This window comes from Astatotilapia calliptera, chromosome 13, assembly GCF_900246225.1.
Source record: "Astatotilapia calliptera chromosome 13, fAstCal1.2, whole genome shotgun sequence".
Classification (NCBI taxonomy): Eukaryota; Metazoa; Chordata; class Actinopteri; order Cichliformes; family Cichlidae; genus Astatotilapia; species Astatotilapia calliptera.
Genome location: NC_039314.1, coordinates 9,639,340 through 9,661,295, shown reverse-complemented (window position 1 = coordinate 9,661,295; position 21,956 = coordinate 9,639,340). Strand labels below are relative to the sequence as shown.

General features: G+C 41.2%; 1 protein-coding gene across 1 annotated transcript in view; it reads right to left on the bottom strand.

The window, feature by feature from the left end:
• macrod2 (mono-ADP ribosylhydrolase 2) overlaps positions 1-21,956 on the bottom strand; it is a 401,770-nt gene that overhangs the window by 76,634 nt on the left and 303,180 nt on the right. The window contains exons 7-8 of the mRNA XM_026190215.1: positions 19,944-19,974; positions 9,650-9,723 (exon numbers count right to left, since the gene is read on the bottom strand). Coding sequence (XP_026046000.1) covers positions 9,650-9,723; positions 19,944-19,974 — 105 coding nt within the window. The remainder of the gene's footprint in view (positions 1-9,649; positions 9,724-19,943; positions 19,975-21,956) is intronic.

Below are 21,956 nucleotides of genomic sequence, written 5' to 3'. Positions count from 1 at the left end.
CACACACTACCCCCCCACAACCACTCCAGCCCACCTTTTATTCAGCGAAGAGGAAGTCATGAAAGCAGAAGACAAGTAAAAAAAAAAAAACCTCATAGCTACGCCGCTTTAGTTATGCTGGTTGAGCAGGGACAGACTCTGGTGTACTGTCAAAGTTCAGCACATAAATAGTAATTCAGTGCTTCAGGCGAGGAGAACACAGGAGTGTACTGGGGACCACTCTACAGGACGACAGCTTCTTAACAGCCTCCACTGAATGAAAAATAGGAAACATAGAGAATACAGTGATGGGAAAAGGTTGGGCACATCAAATGCTCTCTATTACATCTGTGACGAGGAAGGAAAAGATCCTTTGTCAGCCGAGTAAATGAGAAAGAGGAGTTTAGACAGTTAAAAACAGTAATGAATACTCAGCCTTGAACTGCACAGATGGGCGTTGCAGATCAAATTTAGTCTTTTTTACTTATTTAAAACTGATATATAGTTCAGAATCCACATTAAAATGTTGGCACAACAGAACAATTTTGAGAGCTCTATACTCTTCAAGAGCGAAATTCGACGAGGTTCACACTGATTAGGCCCGAGCAAGGGAAAAGAAGCCGAGTGGATTCTACCAGTGCAAACAACTGAAATAAACAGCATTATGGAGCAGCAGAAAGGCAATATCAGAGATTGCCCTGAGAGAGCGTAATGGAAAAGGACTTGTTCTGTCACAGCCTCTCATGGTGATAGAATGCCACATGCTCCCTTCTGACAGTGTGATATTGGCTTGGCACGAGCTTGATGAATGCATCAGCCATAAGTCAGACAAACCCCAACCCTTCCTGGAACAGCACCCTCTAAGATGTTTATGCCAGGGTACAGAGGCAGACATTGTGTAATAGGACTGGAGCCATTGTCTGAAATAGGTTCATGGAAAGTGGGCATGCCCAATTCCAATTTTAACTATTATTTTGGATGGAAGGTTATTACTTTTTATAGTTGGCTGTTGCTTGGTAGACAGGATGGGCGTTTAGCTGGGGTGACTTTGCAGTACCCCACAGAGAACTAGCCAGACCTTCCTGGTGTTTGCTTGTGGCAGGTGGTGAAGTGAAAGAAAGAGGGGAAGAATGGGCGATGAAAAAAATGAGGGGCAACCTTTCCCTAGGCAGGTGATGACCCATCCCATACCACCTGGCTTCTTGCCAGGGTCAAGCAATTAATGCTGCCCTCCTTTGATTACTTTAGACAGCCTGAGGATACAGGAGGCCAGCGGATAGTGTCCGGTCCAGGAACGTTGCACAAGGCAAAGAGGAGACAGCTCTGAAGAAGGTTCAAGCTTGGGTCGCACTGTTAACATGCAAAGCTGTTATAAACATAAAAAAAATAGGCAGCTTTGCTTAATTATTTGCTCATTTGCATATTTATGTTGTATAAACACACTGTGACGGAGCTTCATCAACCTTTGTTTTTACTTCTCTGCAGTCACACAATTCACAAAACAAATCACAAATTTCACAGAAAATGTTGTAAAACTTTTCGTAACAGGTAACTGTGAGATGGGATGTTGAGATCTAGGATTTTTTATTTTTGTTGACAAGAACAGTGAGCACATAAAATCTTCCACCATCCAAATTGTGGTCCCAGAGCCTTCACGCAGCTTCCCGCTCTATCTATCACCTATTTTACCATTCTGTACCATGTCGCTGAGACTGATTTCTGTAGCCCTGTCGAGTTACAGCATGCACCACTCCTCTTGCTTTGCTGGTTGAGGACCCACAGAAACAGATTTCTCTGTCCATCCCCACTATGGAGATGTTCAACAACAGTCACACACCTGGATAATTTCAATATTCAAAGGCACGACATCATCGCATCATGATCTACCCATAGCTTTCTCCATCTTTCCTTCTTTCTGCTGCCCAAAGAAAGCTTACTGTAGGGATTAGCTCCACCGAACTCAGCATGACTCGAACTAAATCACGCTGTCAACCTTTAACACAACTTTGAAGAGCACCGACACCCTTTTCCGCTTAACCGAATCAATTGGCCATTGCTGAAAAAAATGACCTTGTTAGTCTTATCTTGAATATCCTTGTGTATACTCCTGCTTTGCAAAAGATTTAAATGTAGGTTTATTTAACAGAATCCACCAGAAAAGACAAGCGACTGAGACACAGGCAAACTATTTGTGAGGCCAGTTGATTCAGTTTGAAATTCTGTTATACCTATAGACTCGATGGGGACGCGTGTGACATGACATATGCAATCATTAGATCTTCTGCCATCTCTCTAAATGTGGCAAACCTTATTTCAGAATACAACCTTGGGCTAAAAAGTGCCCTGATCAAGTAATTTATGCTTAGAAATAAAACATTGACTTTCAAATGCACCACCGCCTGAAGCCAGGCTTTGAGGCTGATTTGATCCCCCTTTGAGATGGTGAGAGATATGGCCCATTCCCCCTAATCACATGCCAGAGACTGTGCAATCACACAGCAACAGCTAAAGTAATCACTGTGGTGGTCTCCACCCTCCTCCCTGAACCGAGCCCCAATCCTACAACATCGGTAGCACTGGGAAGGCCTGCTTATGTGATGCTCATACAGAAACGGACACACAGCTGCCTGTAGAACTGGACCCCAATACTCACAGTGAGAGCGTGTTTGTTGATGGGATGGTGGATAATGACTAGCTGTGAATGGCGAAAGAGCAGTGAACTCATGCAGCTACAAATATTTGAACAAGAAGGTTGAACATTGTTAGGTGCTTAGCTCTTGCCTTTCAGCGTCTGAACCCTCGACTAAATGCTGCAGTACATTAACTCACATGTTGCCACATGGTGCAAGCAACCAATGTCCAGCGTCTTTTATTTCTTTCATGATAGTTTTTAAGACAATGCTTTTGTTTATAGAACATAATACATAAGTATGCTAATACGAAAAAAAGAAAGCATACCAACCTGATAACTACAAACAGTTAAGCTGCTGAAATTGATTAGCTTACTGAGTACAAATCAGCCATCTTTCTCTTCTTCTGGTAGTTGGGTAATGATGTTGCTTACTGTATCAAAGCAAGGTGTGTTTGCTATATTTAATTATGGACTATTATGCCTTGCTACATCTCAGAACTTTTAAAATTTGCATGCTCCTCCTCCAAATATAATTGGTAGATGAACTGGTATTTAAATTGTGCTTTTCTACACTAAACCAACACTCAAAGCCCTTTTAATTACAAGCCACACTCATGCTGTGATGAATGTATTTTGGACAACTGGTCCTTTGTCTTGCCCAAGGATAGTTAGACATCAAGCCAACAACCTTCCAACTGGCAGACGGCCCGCACCACCTCCATATATATAGATGCCCCCCAAATATAGTGAACGTACTGTATATACTTACACTGAGTTGCAGGAGATAATGAACTGCTTAAATAATATGTATTCCATTAACATCTGATTTTAAGAATTCAGACTTGCTATATACAATGCAAATGCATGCAACTGTTTTACAAGTTGGATGCTTTACTGTCCACATCCACTTCATAACCAAGTGTTTACAAGTTTCTTTTGCAGTATCGGCGCACACTTCGTTACAGAAGCAATGCTAAGCAAGGTTATTTGTGTGTTCCAGACTTCATGGCTCAGTATCAGCACTAGTGAGTGAGAGGACAGTGGAGTAGTCACAGTGTTTCCCATCCTTTTCTGCAGGTCACAGATAGACTACGTAATTATCGTCTGTAATGAGCATTCTTGTGACAACACAGCCGACGATTTTGTTGTTGTTGTTTTTGTTGTCGTCTGAATTTGCAGTACACGACCCGGCTTACTCCTAACACTGCAAACACACATACACAGACAAAGCACCTCCACGGTAAAGGTCTCCATGCTTCAGCATGGGGCGCCGTGGTGTAAAATTGTCTTCAAATAGAGCGAATGAACTACTTGGACTTTGATGAGTCTCCTGTCCTCCTCTGAACCAATAGCTCGACCCACTCTTGCTTTATCACGGTGTGCCAGCCTACCGCTATCTGCGCTACACTAAATCAATTAGCATGTCATTAAGATAGCTTGTTCCAGCACAGTAAGCATGGAGTGGCACTACAGTATCTACAGGACCAGAAAGAGCTGAATTCAGAGGGCATCATATCTTACTGTCCATGTGTCAGAGTGCAGTGGGCTGTGTTTATTGGTGGGCTCGGTGCATGTGTAAAAGAGCACCTGGTTATGGAAGACGTCAGTTTCCAACTTCAAAAACATTGAGGGCTTTCTAGTCGTGCATAAAGAGTTAACATTGTTTTAAGCCTCAGAAATAGGTAGAGCCCATAAAGACAAGTGTGCATTATTGCAGAAGGTGCTACTTGTTAATAAGTTCTGTAATCTGCATTAACGGCCACGGCGATTTAAGTACTTAAGTCGTCACAAACAGCTTATCCATTACTTTCTGAGTGAGATGCAATCAATTCTGTGAGTAGAGTAGAGCTATATTTATTCTTTTATTATTCGTTTGACTCTAAGTGGGGACAGAACATTAATGGAGAATTCAATATTAATCTCCCTCAGTACAGAAAACTCTCAGTCATCTTGCATCAGATACTAAGGTGATCATTCTGCAATTACCAGGAGTAAAGCAACACCTTGGTCTTTGGGCAGAGATAAAGATGATAGGCTTAATCCTCATTCGTGCAGAAAAAGGATTTCTCTCTGATGGTAAGAGCTTCATGCAACAGTTTAGATAAACACTGAAAATACAGTAACATTTGATCTTCATAATAAACTTTTTTTTAAAAATCCCTGACAGCGAGAGGACTTTATCAAAGCTGCGGCTCGCTCTGCAGATAACAGAGCTAAAAGCAAAAGATGTAAAAATTAACTTTGAAGAGTGTCGGTTTACAAACTGAATGTATCATCTTAAATCTATTTAAACACTGAAACTAGGAGTATATAACTTCACCAACCTGAGGTCAAGGGAATCAAAGGGCACACGCCATATTATCCAGAGTGAGTGAGATAATAAAATTGTCAGATCATAAAAGCCATAAAAGATCCATTCTACTGCCGTGGTCCAAATAGCTGCCACTAATGTATTAGACTACATGGTATGCATTAGCACTGGTGCCAGTAAAGTAATTCTCTCAGAGAGAAAACTATTAAGGCATTCATATACTCACTCTAAAGCATTTTCCCGGGAAAATCTGCAGGTGTTTGACAGACACGCATAGAGGAGGAATGCTTTTCTCGGAGGTCAAGCTGAGCTCCTCCATCCACACGAGACAGTATATCATGTGGATGCAGAATTGAGTGGTTAGGCATGTTCTTCTGATCAGGCCGTGTCTCCCTGATGCTCCCAGTCACAGCAAACAATTCAAAGGGGCTAGACGCTGACTTCAAAAGACCACGCTGGCTTTGAACACTATGCCAGTTGCACAGCCCATCAGTGGCACATCAGCATCCTCAAGGCATGCAGGGAGCAAATTTGAGCAAATCACCATCGACTACAGATGCATCATTTGGCAAAGAGTTTTCACTGGATACCAGACAATAAAAAAACACCATGAAGAGGCAATGCAGCAACATAGAGCTCAAGTACCACCCCACTTAGTAGCAGCTTTTGCTTCAATTGCTCTTGGGTCTCAAAGTATTTTCTCATAAAGGGCTTTGTTCATAACTTGAAGCTGAAATGACTGTTTCTGCTGTATTTTCTTTGGCTCTTATTCAAATGGATATCGAGGCCCATAATGTGCCTATTTTTTCCTTCATTATATGATATGTAAACAAGACTAATATATACACATACATGTAGACACAAACAACACTAACATCATTATTCAGCCTGTCTTTCACACACTGAATGAAAGCTTATTGATATCGGTGATTTTGATAAAGAAGTTGGTATTATCTTATTATAAAAAAGCTCAAATTTCTCACAACCGATAAAGCGATCATTTATTTTAAATCTGTTCCCCTGTTTCAGCCTTTTAGAAAGTCGAATAAAATGGATCTTCTCTGATATTTAAAAAAAAAAAGCTGACTGGATGAGGCTAATGGAACGAAAACTCTGTCTCGATTTTTTTGGTCTCTCTTTTGGGGAATTCATTACCATCATAACTGTCACGTATAGGAGACAACAAGCAAGCACCATATATTTAATATACTGTCTGCTTACCCAGCATGCCAGATAAAAATGGTCGCAACGTTTAGATTTTCTAAATACGAACCACACAATATAGCCATCGTAACAGCAACCATCCATCTTATTCAACCGAATGACAATGAACGCCTCAAAGTTGACATGTTGCAGCTCCATCTGCCAAAACCCAGACAGGCTCCTAAGCTGATACGCATTCACGCAGAAAACCACAACCATACAAAGCATACAAAATATTGCATTTATTCGTAACAGACACTTGACATTTGTCACAGAGTCTACAGCCTTAGCTTGAGATGGAATTTATTATCAGGTGTCTTAAATGACAAATGCTACTAAGGTAAACAGATCATTGACAGAACAGGAAATAGGATGTAAACACCTGTTTTGGGAGCATCATTGGCACAGTGGAGTGCTTAATACTAAAGCCCAAACCAGAGTAATGTTGAAAGGTGAAATCTCTACACATCAATTCTGTCCTGAGCAGCACAGTGCAGCAGAGCTTATTACAGACTCTCAATCTGTCTCAAGTGTTCAGACTATGTCAGTAATGCTGGGCTGCGGGGCCCTCGAAACGCTTCATTAAAAAGCTTGGCTATCCAGAGCGCATCCGTGGCAGCCAAATAAAGTGTCAGACCGCATTTTTCATCTGCAGATTAAACCTATGTAAGCCTGAATTAAACCAAATTAGATCTGAAAATGAGAAATAAACCAAAGCCAGATGAGAGGAGAGGCATGTCTGCTGTGAGCCGGGGGGAAACCGCTCAAAGGCCATATGGAGGAGTGGGTCTCTAGGATGTCACTGCCTTGGCCCCTTATGTACTTTTTGAAGTCATTAGAGCTTTATGGTCTGTTGTTTACAAATACAAATTCTGTTTCATTAATTCACATGGAATATACGGGGAAGCAGGGACTGAGCCCCTTATTCTTTCATCTGTTATGATCTAAAGAATCAGTTCAGCACTCAAGTATCTCTAGATTAAAGGATCTGTTCTCCCTGACCACATTGAGGCTGTTTATTCCTCCACAATGGAAGTCTAGGTGCTTTCAAGAGTGAGTTTCAATCTCGAATTGGGGCCTTTGTGTGTAGCTGAGTGCATTAGGGCTACACTTTGCTGGCCCGGTAGATAAACTTTCTGTTAATCAATCACACAGTGTCCCGTTCTTTGTTTTCTTTTCATTCTATCTTCCCATCAAGCCCTGCACACACCCAAACATACACACACACCGTACACACACAAAGTCTTCTGCCACCTGACGTTACTGTCTTCTCAGACTTCTATGTGGACAATTACAGATCAATAGCTGCTTGTGACTAAAACCTGCCAGATTCGAATGCCTATAAACTGGTTGCTGTCTACACTTTTACCCTGGCCACGTTAGACGCTCAGCCAACCCACTGTGCTAAAATTCAGCCACACGGTATCTTCTACAAAACATGGCCCCGAGATGACTTGATTCTGTAGACGCCTACAACACAGACTGAGCGTACAGAGCTGGAGATGAGCCGGCATCGCATGCAACTTTGCACACAACCTCTGGATTGCCTTTGAAGCGAAACTGAGAAAGCGAAACTTGTAGAATACTGTACTTTCAAGACTTTGATTGAAAATGTCTTTACGCATGGTAAACAACTGCCCATTCACAATTTTCGAGTTGACAGCACCTAAAAACTGAATCATGTCAATTATCAATCATGCCAACACTGGGTGTGTCTATTGAGTAAATGTTACAGTGATAAATTGCTTTTCTAAACATAGAAAGAGGTATTCATCTTAAGATTTACTGCACTTCAAAACGCTCACATGCTTTTCCTTTGAGCATTGAGAATTCTATTAGACATGTATTTGGATTCTTCCTGAGCTCTTCAAACAAACAAAATAAAAAAAACATAATCACATCATGCATCCTTCTTTGTGGTACACGAAGATTAACAAAACGCCAGGCAACCGTGAATGAATCTGAATCTGCAAGGAAGCCCTCCTGTGCACGTCCATGTTATGCTGTGCTTCTGGGTAAAATATATCGCTATATTCTCCCAGATCTTATTAAAAGATCACTTTTGGTTTAGTTAGAGTTGAAGATCTACAGACTGTGCTCACAGTTTTGCCAAATACTGCTAAGGGAAGCCTCCGCAGATGTCTCTCACGCCCCCTCCATCACTTGTAAAACATTTCAAACTTGTATGTGGAACATCACGACTACGAAAGTCAGCTTTGAACATTAGCTTGTTATTTACAGTCAGCAATAACCTGGTGGAAATCTTCTTTCTGCCAAAGGCTTGATGGATTCCCCAACTACATGCTACAGGAATCATCAGGCAGCGCGCAAGTGCACAACAACGGCAAAATAATCAAGCAAGTCCGTATCGTTTGGCTGCTTGTTGAGAACATCCATAATACCAGCTGAAGGATGCTGCAGCACATCAAGCTGTGAGTTCTATAAAACACCTCAATCCAAAGTGACAGATATAAACAGTACCACAGTAAACAGAGATGACCCCCAAAGGTTAGCATCACTCACTGACTCACAAGCTGGCAAATGTTCTGCAAAGTCTTAAACAGTCTCCTGACAACTACAAATTTTTTTATCATCGTGGACTAAATATATATTAATCTGTTAAATATCACTTGAAAGTCACGATGCATGTAAACCACCACCATAAAAGCCACATGCAGCTATCTCCTGAGTTATTATTTTACAACAGTCTCATGGATTTTGACCCTGTTAATTAGTACTAACACATTAGCAATTAATAAAGTACTTTATAAAGGCGATAGCACCCTGGGTGAAGAACTTAAAATTTCACAAAACAAGATTACAACTTGATAATCGGTTCCTATCTGACATCAAGTCCACAGTGTGTTGAAAGCGTGAAGTAGGAGCTCTGTCAGCGAGCATATCAGTGTTTTTCTCAGCGAGTAAAATAACCTTGGCGGTAAAGATTTTTCTTGCAAATGTGGCATACATTTTAGCTCTGCACAATGCAAATGGATGCATTACGGTCATTGCAAATGACAAGAGACGCAACAGATAAAAATTGAAGATGATTGTCTGCTTTCAAGATTTTACCGTTCGTTTAAGATAAACGTGTGAATTTGTGTTTTTGACCAGAGAAATGTGGTAGTGCAGCAGATCTGCATCTGAGCCTTCAGTTCTTGGAAGGCGTGATTATAATTTATCTAAAACAAATAACAATTTGAGATTATTCCATCTGATGTGTTTATGTTCTTCTGGGTTTGACAGCTCGTCCCAGCACTGACCAATTAAACAGTCAACAGACCATTTAAGACCCGATTAGACACAGACTGGCTTTTAATTTGATATGCATGCAGACCAAGCAAGGCAGGTGGATAAGATGTCTGTCTGAAACAGAGACGCATGACAATTGGAGTTCAGTGTTTCTGCTGTGGTCCAATCATCTCAGGTCACAGCAAATCGGCGAACGTGAGAAATAGGCGGTTACTTCACAAATGAGGAAGTGACCTCAGATCGACAACATGAATCATGCAGGCGTGTCCTACCTTATCAGGATTGTCTTCGATCCAGCGTTTTACTGTTTTCAAAGCAATGTCAGCTGCAGGCTCATTGGGAAAGCCTAGACATAAAAAAGGAAAACAAAAAAAAAGTGTCAATACCTGTTGTATACAACATGCAGATACCAGAGGGAGACAAAAACAGACAGGCAAACAAACAGAAACGGATATCTCCAAAGGTAATGGCATTTCTCCTTAAATCAATAGAAAGCAGCACAATCTGCTCGGCACTGGCAGATGAGCACAGCTGACCGTTCAACTGCTGTAGAAGTTTGTTGCCAGATGCAGGGTGAAAAGAAGTGCTATTTTTGGAGGGTGAGGAGAGCAAATACAAGACACATGTAAAGACACATCTGCAAGCATCTGGAAGTATAAAGCCCTATTCAAGCCCTCACTTCAAGCAGAACTGATTAAGATTTTGTCTTGATGGGGACAATTACACTTAGACGTATGAACTTTTAAGCGATTTTATTTTACCCGCATGCCAGAGTAACCATAAAGGCAGCGTGCCTAACAAGCAATGTGGTTGTATTAACAACAACTGTGCGAGCTGTTGTGATTGTATCGATGGAAAAAAAAGATTGTAACTTTATTAATTTTTAATAAGGGAAGGCTTTGCTAGATGCTGATCTCAGGATCATTTGCTTCCACTGTAGACAACTTCCCAAGTGCAAACAATCAGAATGAGCTATTGACTATAAAACCCTTCGGGCCAGCCTTGCTAAGAGCTAAAGAGTAGACAGTATATGCCATTACCAAAAGAGCTGACAATCTGCTATAGAGCAGTGTTTCAGCTCTCTTCATTTCAAAGTAATAATAGTTGAGTTTGTTTGTCTGTGTCGTTCACACTACTTGACTCAGGCACATTGATTTTAGATCCTCTGCACAAATGCACAAGTTAGTTTGCTGCTCTGTGAGTACAACCTTTACAGTTCAGTATGTCTAATTCAAAGACCACAAGCTAACAGATAAACACAGCTTAATTTTTTCAGTCACAGTGACCCTCTTCAAGATTAAAAACTAGTCGCTCATCTATTGTACAACCCCTGACCTCTGTAAGGCACAACAGGTTATGGGAGACGGTGTCATAGTCTAACGAAAGAGGTCAGGAATTCAATTTCAACCCACATAAACTGATACAAGGGCCAAGCCATTCTTGTAGCCTGCCGGGTATTGAACATGCCACATTTTCAAACACTGTTCCTGTCCTGGGTCATTGCCATGACTGTAGTGCGCTATGACCTATGAAACAGCCTTATAAGCACTGCAACAACCTTTATTTATTATTATTATTATTATTATTATTATTATTATTATTAACCTTTAATCATTTAAGTCAGATGTAAAGAAAAATTAAAAGCCAGAAATCGCTAACCTTACATTTCCTCTACTCTTTCATCGCACTCTCTCAGACCACCTGCTGTCACAGTTTCTCAATAACTATTCTCTAAATGCTTCACATCAACTGCCTTGACAGTCAAGATATAGTGTGCAGTGCTTTAACCCTACCACCTTCACCCATCTGACTGCTGCTGATGTCTCTTTTCCTTACTGCTTCTCTTTCCCTCCCCTTCCACAGTTTGACAGGAGTGGCCGAATTACACCGAGGAGAGAAGAGGGGTTGACTCGCTGCCGAGCCCTTGCTGAGCTCCTGTTCAAGCTCTGGGTGAAGCAAGATGTGAGCTGCATACCGGCCAGCAGTGACAGCCAGTCTGCTTCTATGGCTCTGTTAGACAGTGTCTGCAGACAGTGCACAGCCCCGTTCACAGCTCCTGTCCTTCAAAAGATGCCCCGAGAGCTGTGTGCTCAGAACCTAATCCAGAATGCCAAATTGGTCTGCAGGTCACCTGGCTCTCCCTGTCTCCCAAGCACACTTAACCTTTCCAGTGATATAATTTCTTTTTTGTTTAAATGTTACCTTTTGGAAAAGTGCTACCACACCTATGAAGGAGTAACAACAGATCAAGTAACACAAGCCAACAGATGTGTAGATGACAAGAAAGCTTAAAAAAATAGATCCACAAAGAAAACACCAGCTGTTTAGGAAACCGCAGGAGAAAAAAGAGAGGTGTCGGAGAAGTAGAACACAAACAAATGAAACAAATAAGTAAATTGTTAAAATTGTAAATAACTGCCTTTGTGCTCTAGCTCTATTCATCTTAAGAGAGAGATAAACAGGCACACATTATATTTGGAGCTAAAAACAGGTCTAAATCTCGATAATAGTACATGCTGGTCACCAGAAGTGTGGATGGCACTGAGTACATTTAATCTATTCTATGTGGAGTTTCTACAAATGCTTTATTGATTCGAGAGCTATACCTATTAATCATAGCGGAGAAGAAAAGAGGGGCAGAGAGAGCAGTTAGCTGGAGAAATAATGAAAACAGTAACAGGAAGGTGAAATGATAGACTTGGTAGAGATTTAGATGGAAAGCCTGTAAAAGGTGTCAGAGCAGCTGAGGGCAGCCTGGCAGAACGACCCTGCTCAACTGCAACATCAAGGTCAATGGCAGCATTTCGAGAGCTCTCTCATCATTTGTCTCCTTCTGCAACTTTTAACTTTCACCACCTCTCCTCTCTTTGTCCATTTCAGCCTGGCCACGTACGTTGAAACGGCGAGACAGAAAAACTCTCGGTCCACACGTCCAAAAGAGTCTCTCTCAGACCTGCGAGTCACAGCAGGAGTGACAACCCCGCTTCCTGAATGATGTTCAGCTCTGACTCTTTTATATGCTCAAGTACGCACAAAATGACAGAGTTCAGTGTTTTACTTCTCCATCTTCTCCTTTCAACACCTCCTTCTCATTTTTTTTGCCATTTGCTGTGTTGAGAGTTCGGGAAAAACCAATCTGTCAGGTGGCGGGCAGCTGGCGTCGGGCGCAGTGATGGTGGGCCCTCCAGGGTCCCTGCTCTACTTGGCTCGGCTCTCACCTATGCTGGGAATATGCTCGGCTTTGGGAGATTTGTCTTAGTGAGGTGCACTAATGGGATATGTGCAGCACAGCGCCGCTGATGAGGGCTCAGGTGGCGCAGTGTTATTTCTGCTGAAGGCTCCTCTACTTCATCACCAGCACAGGGCGAGGAGAGGAGAGGGGAGAGAAACTTGCATGTACCGTGTAAATAAAAGGACACAACAACACTATTGCGTAACATTGGGATATGCAGTCAACAATTTTGACACTATAGCAGCTACAAGCCAAGTGTTCATCCAGTAATTTCATGCCTTTGACTTAAAGCAGCATCATTGAACTGTTCGAGAAGGACTGCTTAATTTCCTTTTAATTTCCTTTTAGTTAAAGCTTTATTTTTATCCCCATCCAGCAAGTTACATCCATCTTGCGCGTATGCACACTTGCTTTGATGTAGCCAATCGGCAGGATCTCCACCCTTTCTTTGCAAAGAAAGGGTGGAGACACTGGTCATATGCAAAAAGCACTTCTTGCATAAGTCCCTATGTCATTTTTCAGGCATATAGTAGGTTGTGTATTTTACATGAATAAAAACCAAAGAAAGTCCCTTGAGTTTGATGTTAAAGCTAAAAATTCAGATATTCTGTTCAGAATGCTAAACAAAAGCTCCCATCTCAATCGCAGTCAACTCTGTAACAGTTGGAAAATAGAAGTTCGTGGTCAAAAATATCCACTCAACTGTAACATGGGAGGAAAAAATATATATAAATGTGTACTCTGCCTTAGGGGAAATTTTGGCTTTAAGAACAAGCAGGCCCATTGCTCTGACTGTTGCCAGCATGGCAGCTCTTTCACATCCTAAATTTACTTTAACTCAACTTTCAGAGTTAACTTTTGCAACAAACTTGTACAGCTAAGGTGTTTTTTCCTGTGGTGAGAAGTGGATGCATCACCTGATAAAGTGAGCAGTAGAAAGTCAACAAGTTGAATACATGTCCGGGCTATGTTACATTCCCATTTTTTATTTGCAAATGCATGGGTAGCCTTGTAGGCGCACACTGCAGATCACACCACTTTTGCTTTTCCTGAGTGGGCTTATATTGTGCAGAGAATACCACAGCCTGCTGTTATTTTAGGGCTTCATTATTTCTAGTGTTTCTTTCTCTCTCTCTCTCTCTCTCTTTTTAGCACCTAGTCTTCTGATTTTTTTATTTTTATTTGCAAGGATATGGTGCCAACAGATAACAGAAATGGTGAAGTCTGATAAACTGAGGCTGTATGATGTTTGAATTCCTCAGAAATACAGAAAGTGCAGGTTTTCTCCCCTTGAGGCAGAAACTGTATTGTTGGTTCCACTCTCCTTCTCCACAGCTGTAGCTGGTCAAGTTCATGTCTCAACACTCGTCATTCATTTTGATGAGCTGTCTACCTTAAAGCTGTATATAGCCCGAGGCTGAGTTAGCTGGGGCTGGCAAACTCACCACAGGTGTTGGAATGACAGTAAACTACCATAGCGCAAAAAAAACAAGCACAAAACAAACATGCGAATGTTTGACCATGCGTAATATTCTGAATCACCAGGTATACATTTCTAGTTAAGTATTGTGTATTTTTTTTAATTAGTGTTATTACTTCTCAGCTCCATTTTTCTCTTTTTGTAACATGTAATTGCTCCTTTCATTGCTGTATTTTTAACAACAGTAATAAAGCAATTTCCCTGCAGGGATCAATACAGTTTTTTTTCCTGATTCTTCTTCTTATTATATTATGTTTGGAACAGTGATCTGTACTTGTTTTAAAGGTCTTTGGCAAGATAACGCCTCACAGCTTTCCTTGAAATATCTTAATAGTATTTTTTTATTAAAAAAAGGACTTTTTATTGCTGTTGTTTTCAATAAAATGTTGATAGCTTTAGTGCTATTATTAAAGATAGCTGTAATAAGAGACAGGCAGGCTGGAATCATTTAAGCTCAGTATAAAACAATGTAGATTAGGTGGATGTGGTTTGAACAGTAGAAAATCATTAAGCGTAGCACAGCTGAGCTCTGCTCTAGTTGGAGGCATCAATGCTGTGCGTTCATCTGAAAAGTGAGCGGGGGAACAGGGTAGTCACCCCATCAGGGCCCAGTGGAGAGGTGAGTTGACCCGGGGTGGAGGACAGAGTAGCGCCCCAGGACTCTAGACGCCATTGCGTGGGTGTCAAATGGCCCGGAGCTGCTCCTACACTAACACTGGGACACGACAGCAGGGCTGTGACCATGACCGACTTTGCAGCCCACAGAAGGAGACAGAGACAAAGAGGGATGGGAGGGTGTAATGTGAGGAAGAGAGGCAGGGGAGGGGGGGAAAGAGGTGAGAAGAAAGAGGGCAGAGCACAACAGCTGATGACCTTCCTTGGAAATAATCCATGTAGGTGATAGCATGCTTTGTCCTACATGCTAAAATTAACACCCGACATTTTACTTTGTAAAAACATTCTGAGAAGTTTGTGGAATGAAAAAGTTTAATGCTCGAACAAGTTTCACAAACCCTTAAATCTATTGTCCTGTGGGTGGGAGGTGTTTTTACATTTGGCTTATCATCTGTGAAAAGTGCTGAGAACAAATGCACATTGGGCCACGGAGATCTTGCTTTCTTTGAGCACACACTCTGCTGCCCACTGATACAACATATTGCTCCTACTGTATGTGCCTTGAAATACCAAAAACCCAGCTAGATTAGGCTTCATGTATTTTGAGAGAAGGGGGAACCTGCCTGGGCCATTTCTGGCAAGCTAGCAGCAAGCAATCACTGTTTAAAGATAAGGTGCATGAATGTTTCCAGCCCTCCTAATCCTAGACAGGGATAAAGAGAGCCAGACCATGATGCTGGTTAGAGAAAAAAAATCTTAGCTGCTTGACACCTTTGATCTGGACGGTACAGCGGGATGGCAGTGTGGACATACCAGTAGAGCTTTGGTGGATTACATCCACATATCTCCCACAGCCACCAGTCAGTGCTAAAAGTCCTTTGTCAACAAATCTCGGATCAGTTACAGAGACAGATGAGCCAGAGGTGAGGGGTTAGCAGTAAACAGGAAGATATTTGTCCAAAGAAGAGAAGCAGCTTTGCCACATCAAGCGCCTCTGATTCTTTTGATAGCGTTATAAATACATGCGTGCAATGGCTTCTTATCCAGCAAACAGCAGAAGTAATATACGTGTCCTTGCTTATAAACTGCATGCCTCATTATGGGGTTGTTGAAAAGTGCTTTTTCAGCACTGCCTAAGACCTGATCTGCACAAGGTGCAAAAGTCTAAAATGCATCTGAAAATAGTTGTTTTTTCATATGATTTTCCTTGTATGGCTAATAAGACAGACTTGTCAGGGAGAACTAGAGACAAGAGGATGCATAGGAGGAAGGACAGAAAACAAAAGGATTGCAAAAGAGAAAATGACCTCTCTAAGTCGAGGTAGTTGGACTCTTGGCACTGATCCTGTGAGACGTTGAGAGGTGTCTCCTCCGTGGAAGGAATAATCCATTTAAACCCAGGTCGCACGGCTGTGATTGATGTGCAAACAGAAGCAGCACTTAATAACCTCTATCATGCTGGGTGACCTCGTGGCCCACGGTGGGCACCAGTTTGTTTATGGGTGGTACCTCCGACACACTATCGGTGCAGAAATTCTGTTGTGGCTAATGGGCCGGACTGAGGGATTGGACTGTCAGCGCAGTTTGATCTCTCATTTTTCTTTCCAAGCGTCTGAGGTACCCCCTGCACACCTCTACTACACCCAACCTCCCTGTTCTGCCATCATCTGTCAGTGGTGACTGAGTCTTCGGGAATATGGAGGCGTGAGAGAGGGTGTCAATTAGCATTAACTTTCCCTGACAAATCTGTTTGTCTCACCACAATGGCCTTGGATAACTTGTTCCTGATTCCTCTGTGTCACGATGTTTGGGGCACAGAATTTGTTTTCTTGCTCCAGTTCAAGTGCAGAAATAGGTCAAGCACGTGTACATAAGCATAGTACCTGCATGACCGTGAACGCATACTCAAAATGATGCACATTCAACAGAGACAGAAAGAGATTTCTTTTTTTAGAAAAAAATCACAGGCAAACATCGGGATCGGGGAGATGTGACTTCCACGCTAAAGAGCTTTTGTTTATATTGCTAAAATGGAAGCTGACCTTAAAGGTTATCTAAAATGCACAGAAAATGTCAGAACTCCTGACAAGAGAGCAGAGGCCCTTTCAGAATATGGCAGTACTCAGGGGGCACGCAGAGGACTCGGAGAACAACAACACAGCTCTGTGCTATCTATACTGTACTTCCTTTGAAAGTCCCTCCTCTATTTGCCCTCTGCTGTGTGAAGATCTTTAGTCTTAATCAGCTGTTGTTCTGTGGAGATCTAGTTATGGATGCGCTAAGCTGTTTATTTATTAAACAGGCTGTTTAATCCCCCCCTCCCACTCCACTGCATGCTTGGCTCTGCACAGACCATCCTTTTGATGCGAGGGGGCTCCTGGTGGTGTGGTATGACAGGCTCCCACTGGCAGTGCAGCACACAGTAGCACAGTGAATGGCAATAAGTGGTGCCCTCGTCAGCGGCGCGCAGTACAAACAATGACCCCCACCCCACTCTCTCCCCTGCATGTATTTGCACTACCTTTGTGCCACTACAGCTACTCTACTCCATATTTTTGCTTATAACACAAAACACTGTATATAACCATTAGCTGATGCACTTCACTATACTTCTTGAATTCAGCTTGTTATGTAATTTGTTACGTCACGAGAAGTCAGACACTCGTGTTTAAGCGGATAACATATATTTTGCAGGAAGAGGAAGGAGAGTGGACTAAAAAAAGAAGAAGCCCCTGTGAGATGTGTGCATCGGCAGGTGGAACGAAACATAACATCGCAGAAAAGATGTGTGTGTGTGTGAACTGCAAAAAAGTGACAGGGGGAATTTATTCAAAATCCCAAATGGGAAGTGTTCTATCAAGAGCATAATTAAACGTCTTGTGATTTATGAGCACGCTTTACTAAAGACTGGTCTTTATTAACACACATATGCAATAGCGCGTGTCAGGATAGCTCGCCACTCGGACTATCTTTTATCTATGCCGGGCAGTTTCAGCTAGTTTAATGAGCACTGCCAAAGTTTATCAGGCTCTATAATCAGTACTTTGCGTGTAGTATTTCAGAGTGCAACAGCTGGCAGTTAGTTATAGTCCAGGTTTGATAAAGGCAGAGGAGTAATGGCTTTGGTTGGAGAGAAAAACAAACAGATGTAAGGTACCCAGCATGTGGGCAGAGGCTTTTTTTTTTTATGTTCCCCAGGGGCTGTAGATGAATCATTTTATTTTTGCATACTGTCTACAGTTGGAAATCAAAACACAAAACTCAGACTAAAACTTAATTACTTTGTTTTTCATTAGACGTTTAAAAAAGCCCAAAGAAATATGGAAAGGTAGAGGCTTCTGTGCTTTCACTAACGGACTAGGACTACATCAATAACTAACAGGTTTAATCAATAACCAAACTGTCATTTTTCATACAGAAACAGTTTCCAACCATAGTCGTGAAAATTAGCTCATCCGGTTTGATCTGTGTCTTCACATCACATGTGACATGTTTGTTCAGGACATGAAACGGCAGCACAAATCTCTGGCATGTCAACTGGAAACGAGTCAGAACCGCCTGAGTATAATCACAGCTGAATGCACCTCTCAAGCGTCTGCACAGATGATTTTCAGGGTGTGTTTTACCAGCTGAATGCACTCTGTTTGCAAGTTATGGCAAATACTCTAGCACTGTAGAGACATGTGCCGCTGAAATGCACAGCAAATCACAAATAAGGTGCTCAACTGTCACTGATTATCAACATTTCATCATTTTCTTTATGAGCTGTGACCGGATAGTTGCACCGACTCACATGTGCACTACAGTCCAGTCCCTAGCTTTTAATTAAATCCAGTCAGTGGCTGTTGATGCTTCGCTTACAGTTTGAGATACGGCTTCAAATGTCTGCATTTTAAATAAAAAACCAGCATCAGGTCTTAATAGCACACTCAAATAGCTCAGATGTGTCTGTGCTTATCTACACCAATGATGTTGTTTAAAAAATCCTTTTAAATTAAATTCACACAGTGAAACAGCTGTGGAAGTAAGCTGCAGTAGGTTTAGTAAATTAGGTAGCTTTTATGTAGCTTTATTAGAACAACAACAGCTGCATAGGTGTATAAAATAAATCTGAGCGAGGTCAACCACATGAAGAATAGTACAGAAAGCACCGGAAATATAACTCCCCGACGTAAAATGGACAAAAAACAAGTATCATCTAAAATGATCTGAATTACCGAGGAATGTGAAAGGAACTATCCACCCTTTGGTGTCATACATTTTAATTATCTGGTTTTCTTTGCTGTTTTCAGAAGAAGGTTTCGAGGGCTTTTGAAACTTTTGTTAGTTTTGCTTTCTGTGGAAAAGGATTCGAGTTCAATATGTCACTTTTGAATTCGCATTACACTCGGCACGTGGACATAATAAATGCTGTGTTGTATGCCTATTGAGAGCGCGAACAGTGCACGCACATATCTTGAGGAAACAGTGTTTGTAAAATTGGCAGCACCTCGTCTTGTGAAATGATCAGAGGCACTTATCGACTCTCATGAGATCCCTGCCTAAAGAAGTATAGACCCAGAATCATTTATCAGTTGTTGCCTCGCACTGGCATTTTTTTAAATTGGCAGAATACTGTAGGTATCTGCAATTACGCATAACTTTACAGAGCAGTTGTGGCTGCTTATGTGGAACTACATTGCTGCTAATAGTCAGTTGCAAACAACAGAAATTAGCATGTTAATTAATCCTTACACATTTGGCACCTACTGCAAGTATTGGAGCTGTATGCAAATTCATAAATTGTACAGTGTACGGTGTGGGGTAAAAACAGGCAATTTAAATGATCAAAAGAGTCAAAGAATCAACATGTTTTCTTGCATTTAACTTTTTTTTATCTTCAAAACTCAAAAATTCTGTTCATATCAACAAGTCTGGTTTCTTTTCAGTGTGACTTTAAGTGTAATGAGCACATCAGCTCTCTGCCAGCAATGCCTTGCAGCTTATTTGGCTTGATCTCATGAGGGTGCATAAGCAGTATTCAGTATTCTTCTACGTCCTGCCTTTGTGCAACATGGTTTAAGGTGAACTTGTTGGTATATTTAGTATTTATATCTAAGTAACCTCCGCCCTATGTGCATCATTTTAAAATATTCAGCCACAAACTGGGGAATATGAGCAGCTTGTTATCATTGAGTTGCACTGAAAGAACAAAGCAAATGGATAAAAACAGAAATAAAAGAAGGGAGACTGAGCTTACCGTAGATGCCTGTGGATATACATGGGAAGGCCTGCGCAAAGAGAGAGAGAGAGAGATGGAGAAAACAATCAGAATGATCACACAAATTAAGACAAAAGTAATTCCTCTTTGAAGTCAAACGTTTAATTTTGTAGCAGAGGAATTCAAACGTCATCTACTGAAATAAAATGTTGCACGACTGCACCCATCTGCGTTAAACTGTAACTATTGTCAGGCATCTACTGTACACTTGTATGATTGCCATTTACCGCGACTGCTTCACTTGTTTATTCCCAGGAGCAGCAATTTCCACTAACATTTGACGAATTCCCTGCAGTGACGATGCAGAAGTGTGTCGTAAACCATATTCCAGCTTCAATGCAAGATGCATAAATACAAATACTGAAGTGAAAAAGAACATTTTCACAGGACTCTGTGAAGTCCTGGGAAAAACTACAGTACAAAACAAGATTCAATAATTTGTTTGGGCATTGACTGGCCCATTACAATACCCTGATTCTTTTCTTTATCAGCCATTCTGTTGTTGCTGGGCTTTGGATGACACTTTGAATACTGGCCAAGCTTTAACTGTTGGATAATTATCCTCACGTGTGAAAACGTTGGTGTCCAGAGTTCATGGCTGACTCAAAGACCACAAGAGTCCAAAATCCTGTGGCTGCAGAATAAGTATTGGTATGATGTGTTTGTGCTGATATGTTGGGCCAGAAATGATGTTGTGCATTATGACCAACAGCTCCACATTTTCCTCATCATACTGCAATGCTCTTTTTAGAGAAAAGACAACCCTCCTCCTGACAACCCTGCCAAACAAACCATACTTCTTCAGCTTTTTTGTAATTGCTCTGTCATGAACTTTAATATTTAACATGCTATCTGGGGACTGTAGAGTCTTAGATGCACTGCACAGCCTGACCTTGGGATGAATCTGCTAGGACGACCAGTCCTGGGAAGATTGTGTTAACAGACACCTGAATGCTCCAGACCAGCAAACTACCAAAGCACATTGCTGCTATTTACCCACTTTATTCCTACAGAAGATTAAGGATATACTTAATTTTCCACAGAACTGCATAGACACACAGTATACTTTTTGTTAGCATCCAAATAAAAGCTTATCAAACATCCCTCTTTACACACATATTTTATGTTTTTTAAGTTCCATCTTTGACTGTTATACCAATCACTGCATTATAATGCATGTATTATATGTATACTTGATGGCCAGTATAGCTCATTATGGAATAGTGGATTTCACATCTTATTAATCATGACTATCCAAATGAGATCGACCTTGTCTGTCACTTACTTTTAGTGTCTAAGGTTTAAGTGTCTTTGATGTCAATACACAGTCTGTGACTCGCAGACAAACAAACTTTATTGTGAGTAAAAATACAAACTGCCAGCAGTGACTCAGTTGTGTTAAAGTAGCAACAAGGGCATCCCAGCAGGAGGTTTTTTAGTGCATGATGATAAAGCTAAACACAAAATCCCAGTAATCGCTGCCACATTTGGATCAATAGTACAAATCAATAATATAGCAGCCACCAAACTGCAGGAAAGCACATACACCAAACAAAAGAGACATGTGGAGAATGAGAAGAAGGATAAATAGAATTATCTTCATGACCCAAAGAGCCAAAACTAACACATATTTATTTATGGACGTCTTTTCCAAAAAGATTATAAAAAGTAACCACCTTGTAATAGTTCTGGCTTTGCAGCACTTTGCAGCAGACATATTATTCAAGCATGGCTTTATAGCTGAAAATAGTTTCATTACTCTTTACTTCTGTGAGCTAATATATTATGATACATAGGCCTTGCTATAAGCTCCCCTATTTCACATTCATCTTTTTAAGTATATTAATAAACACTAAAGAGAAAGAATTTTTTTCAAAGGTCCCATTTGTCCTCAAAACAAGCTGAATACGTGCTTTAGTTCTTGCATTCATCAAAAGGCGTGGCTACAACATTAATATAATAAGATGACAAATGAAGAAAAAAAAGGAAAAT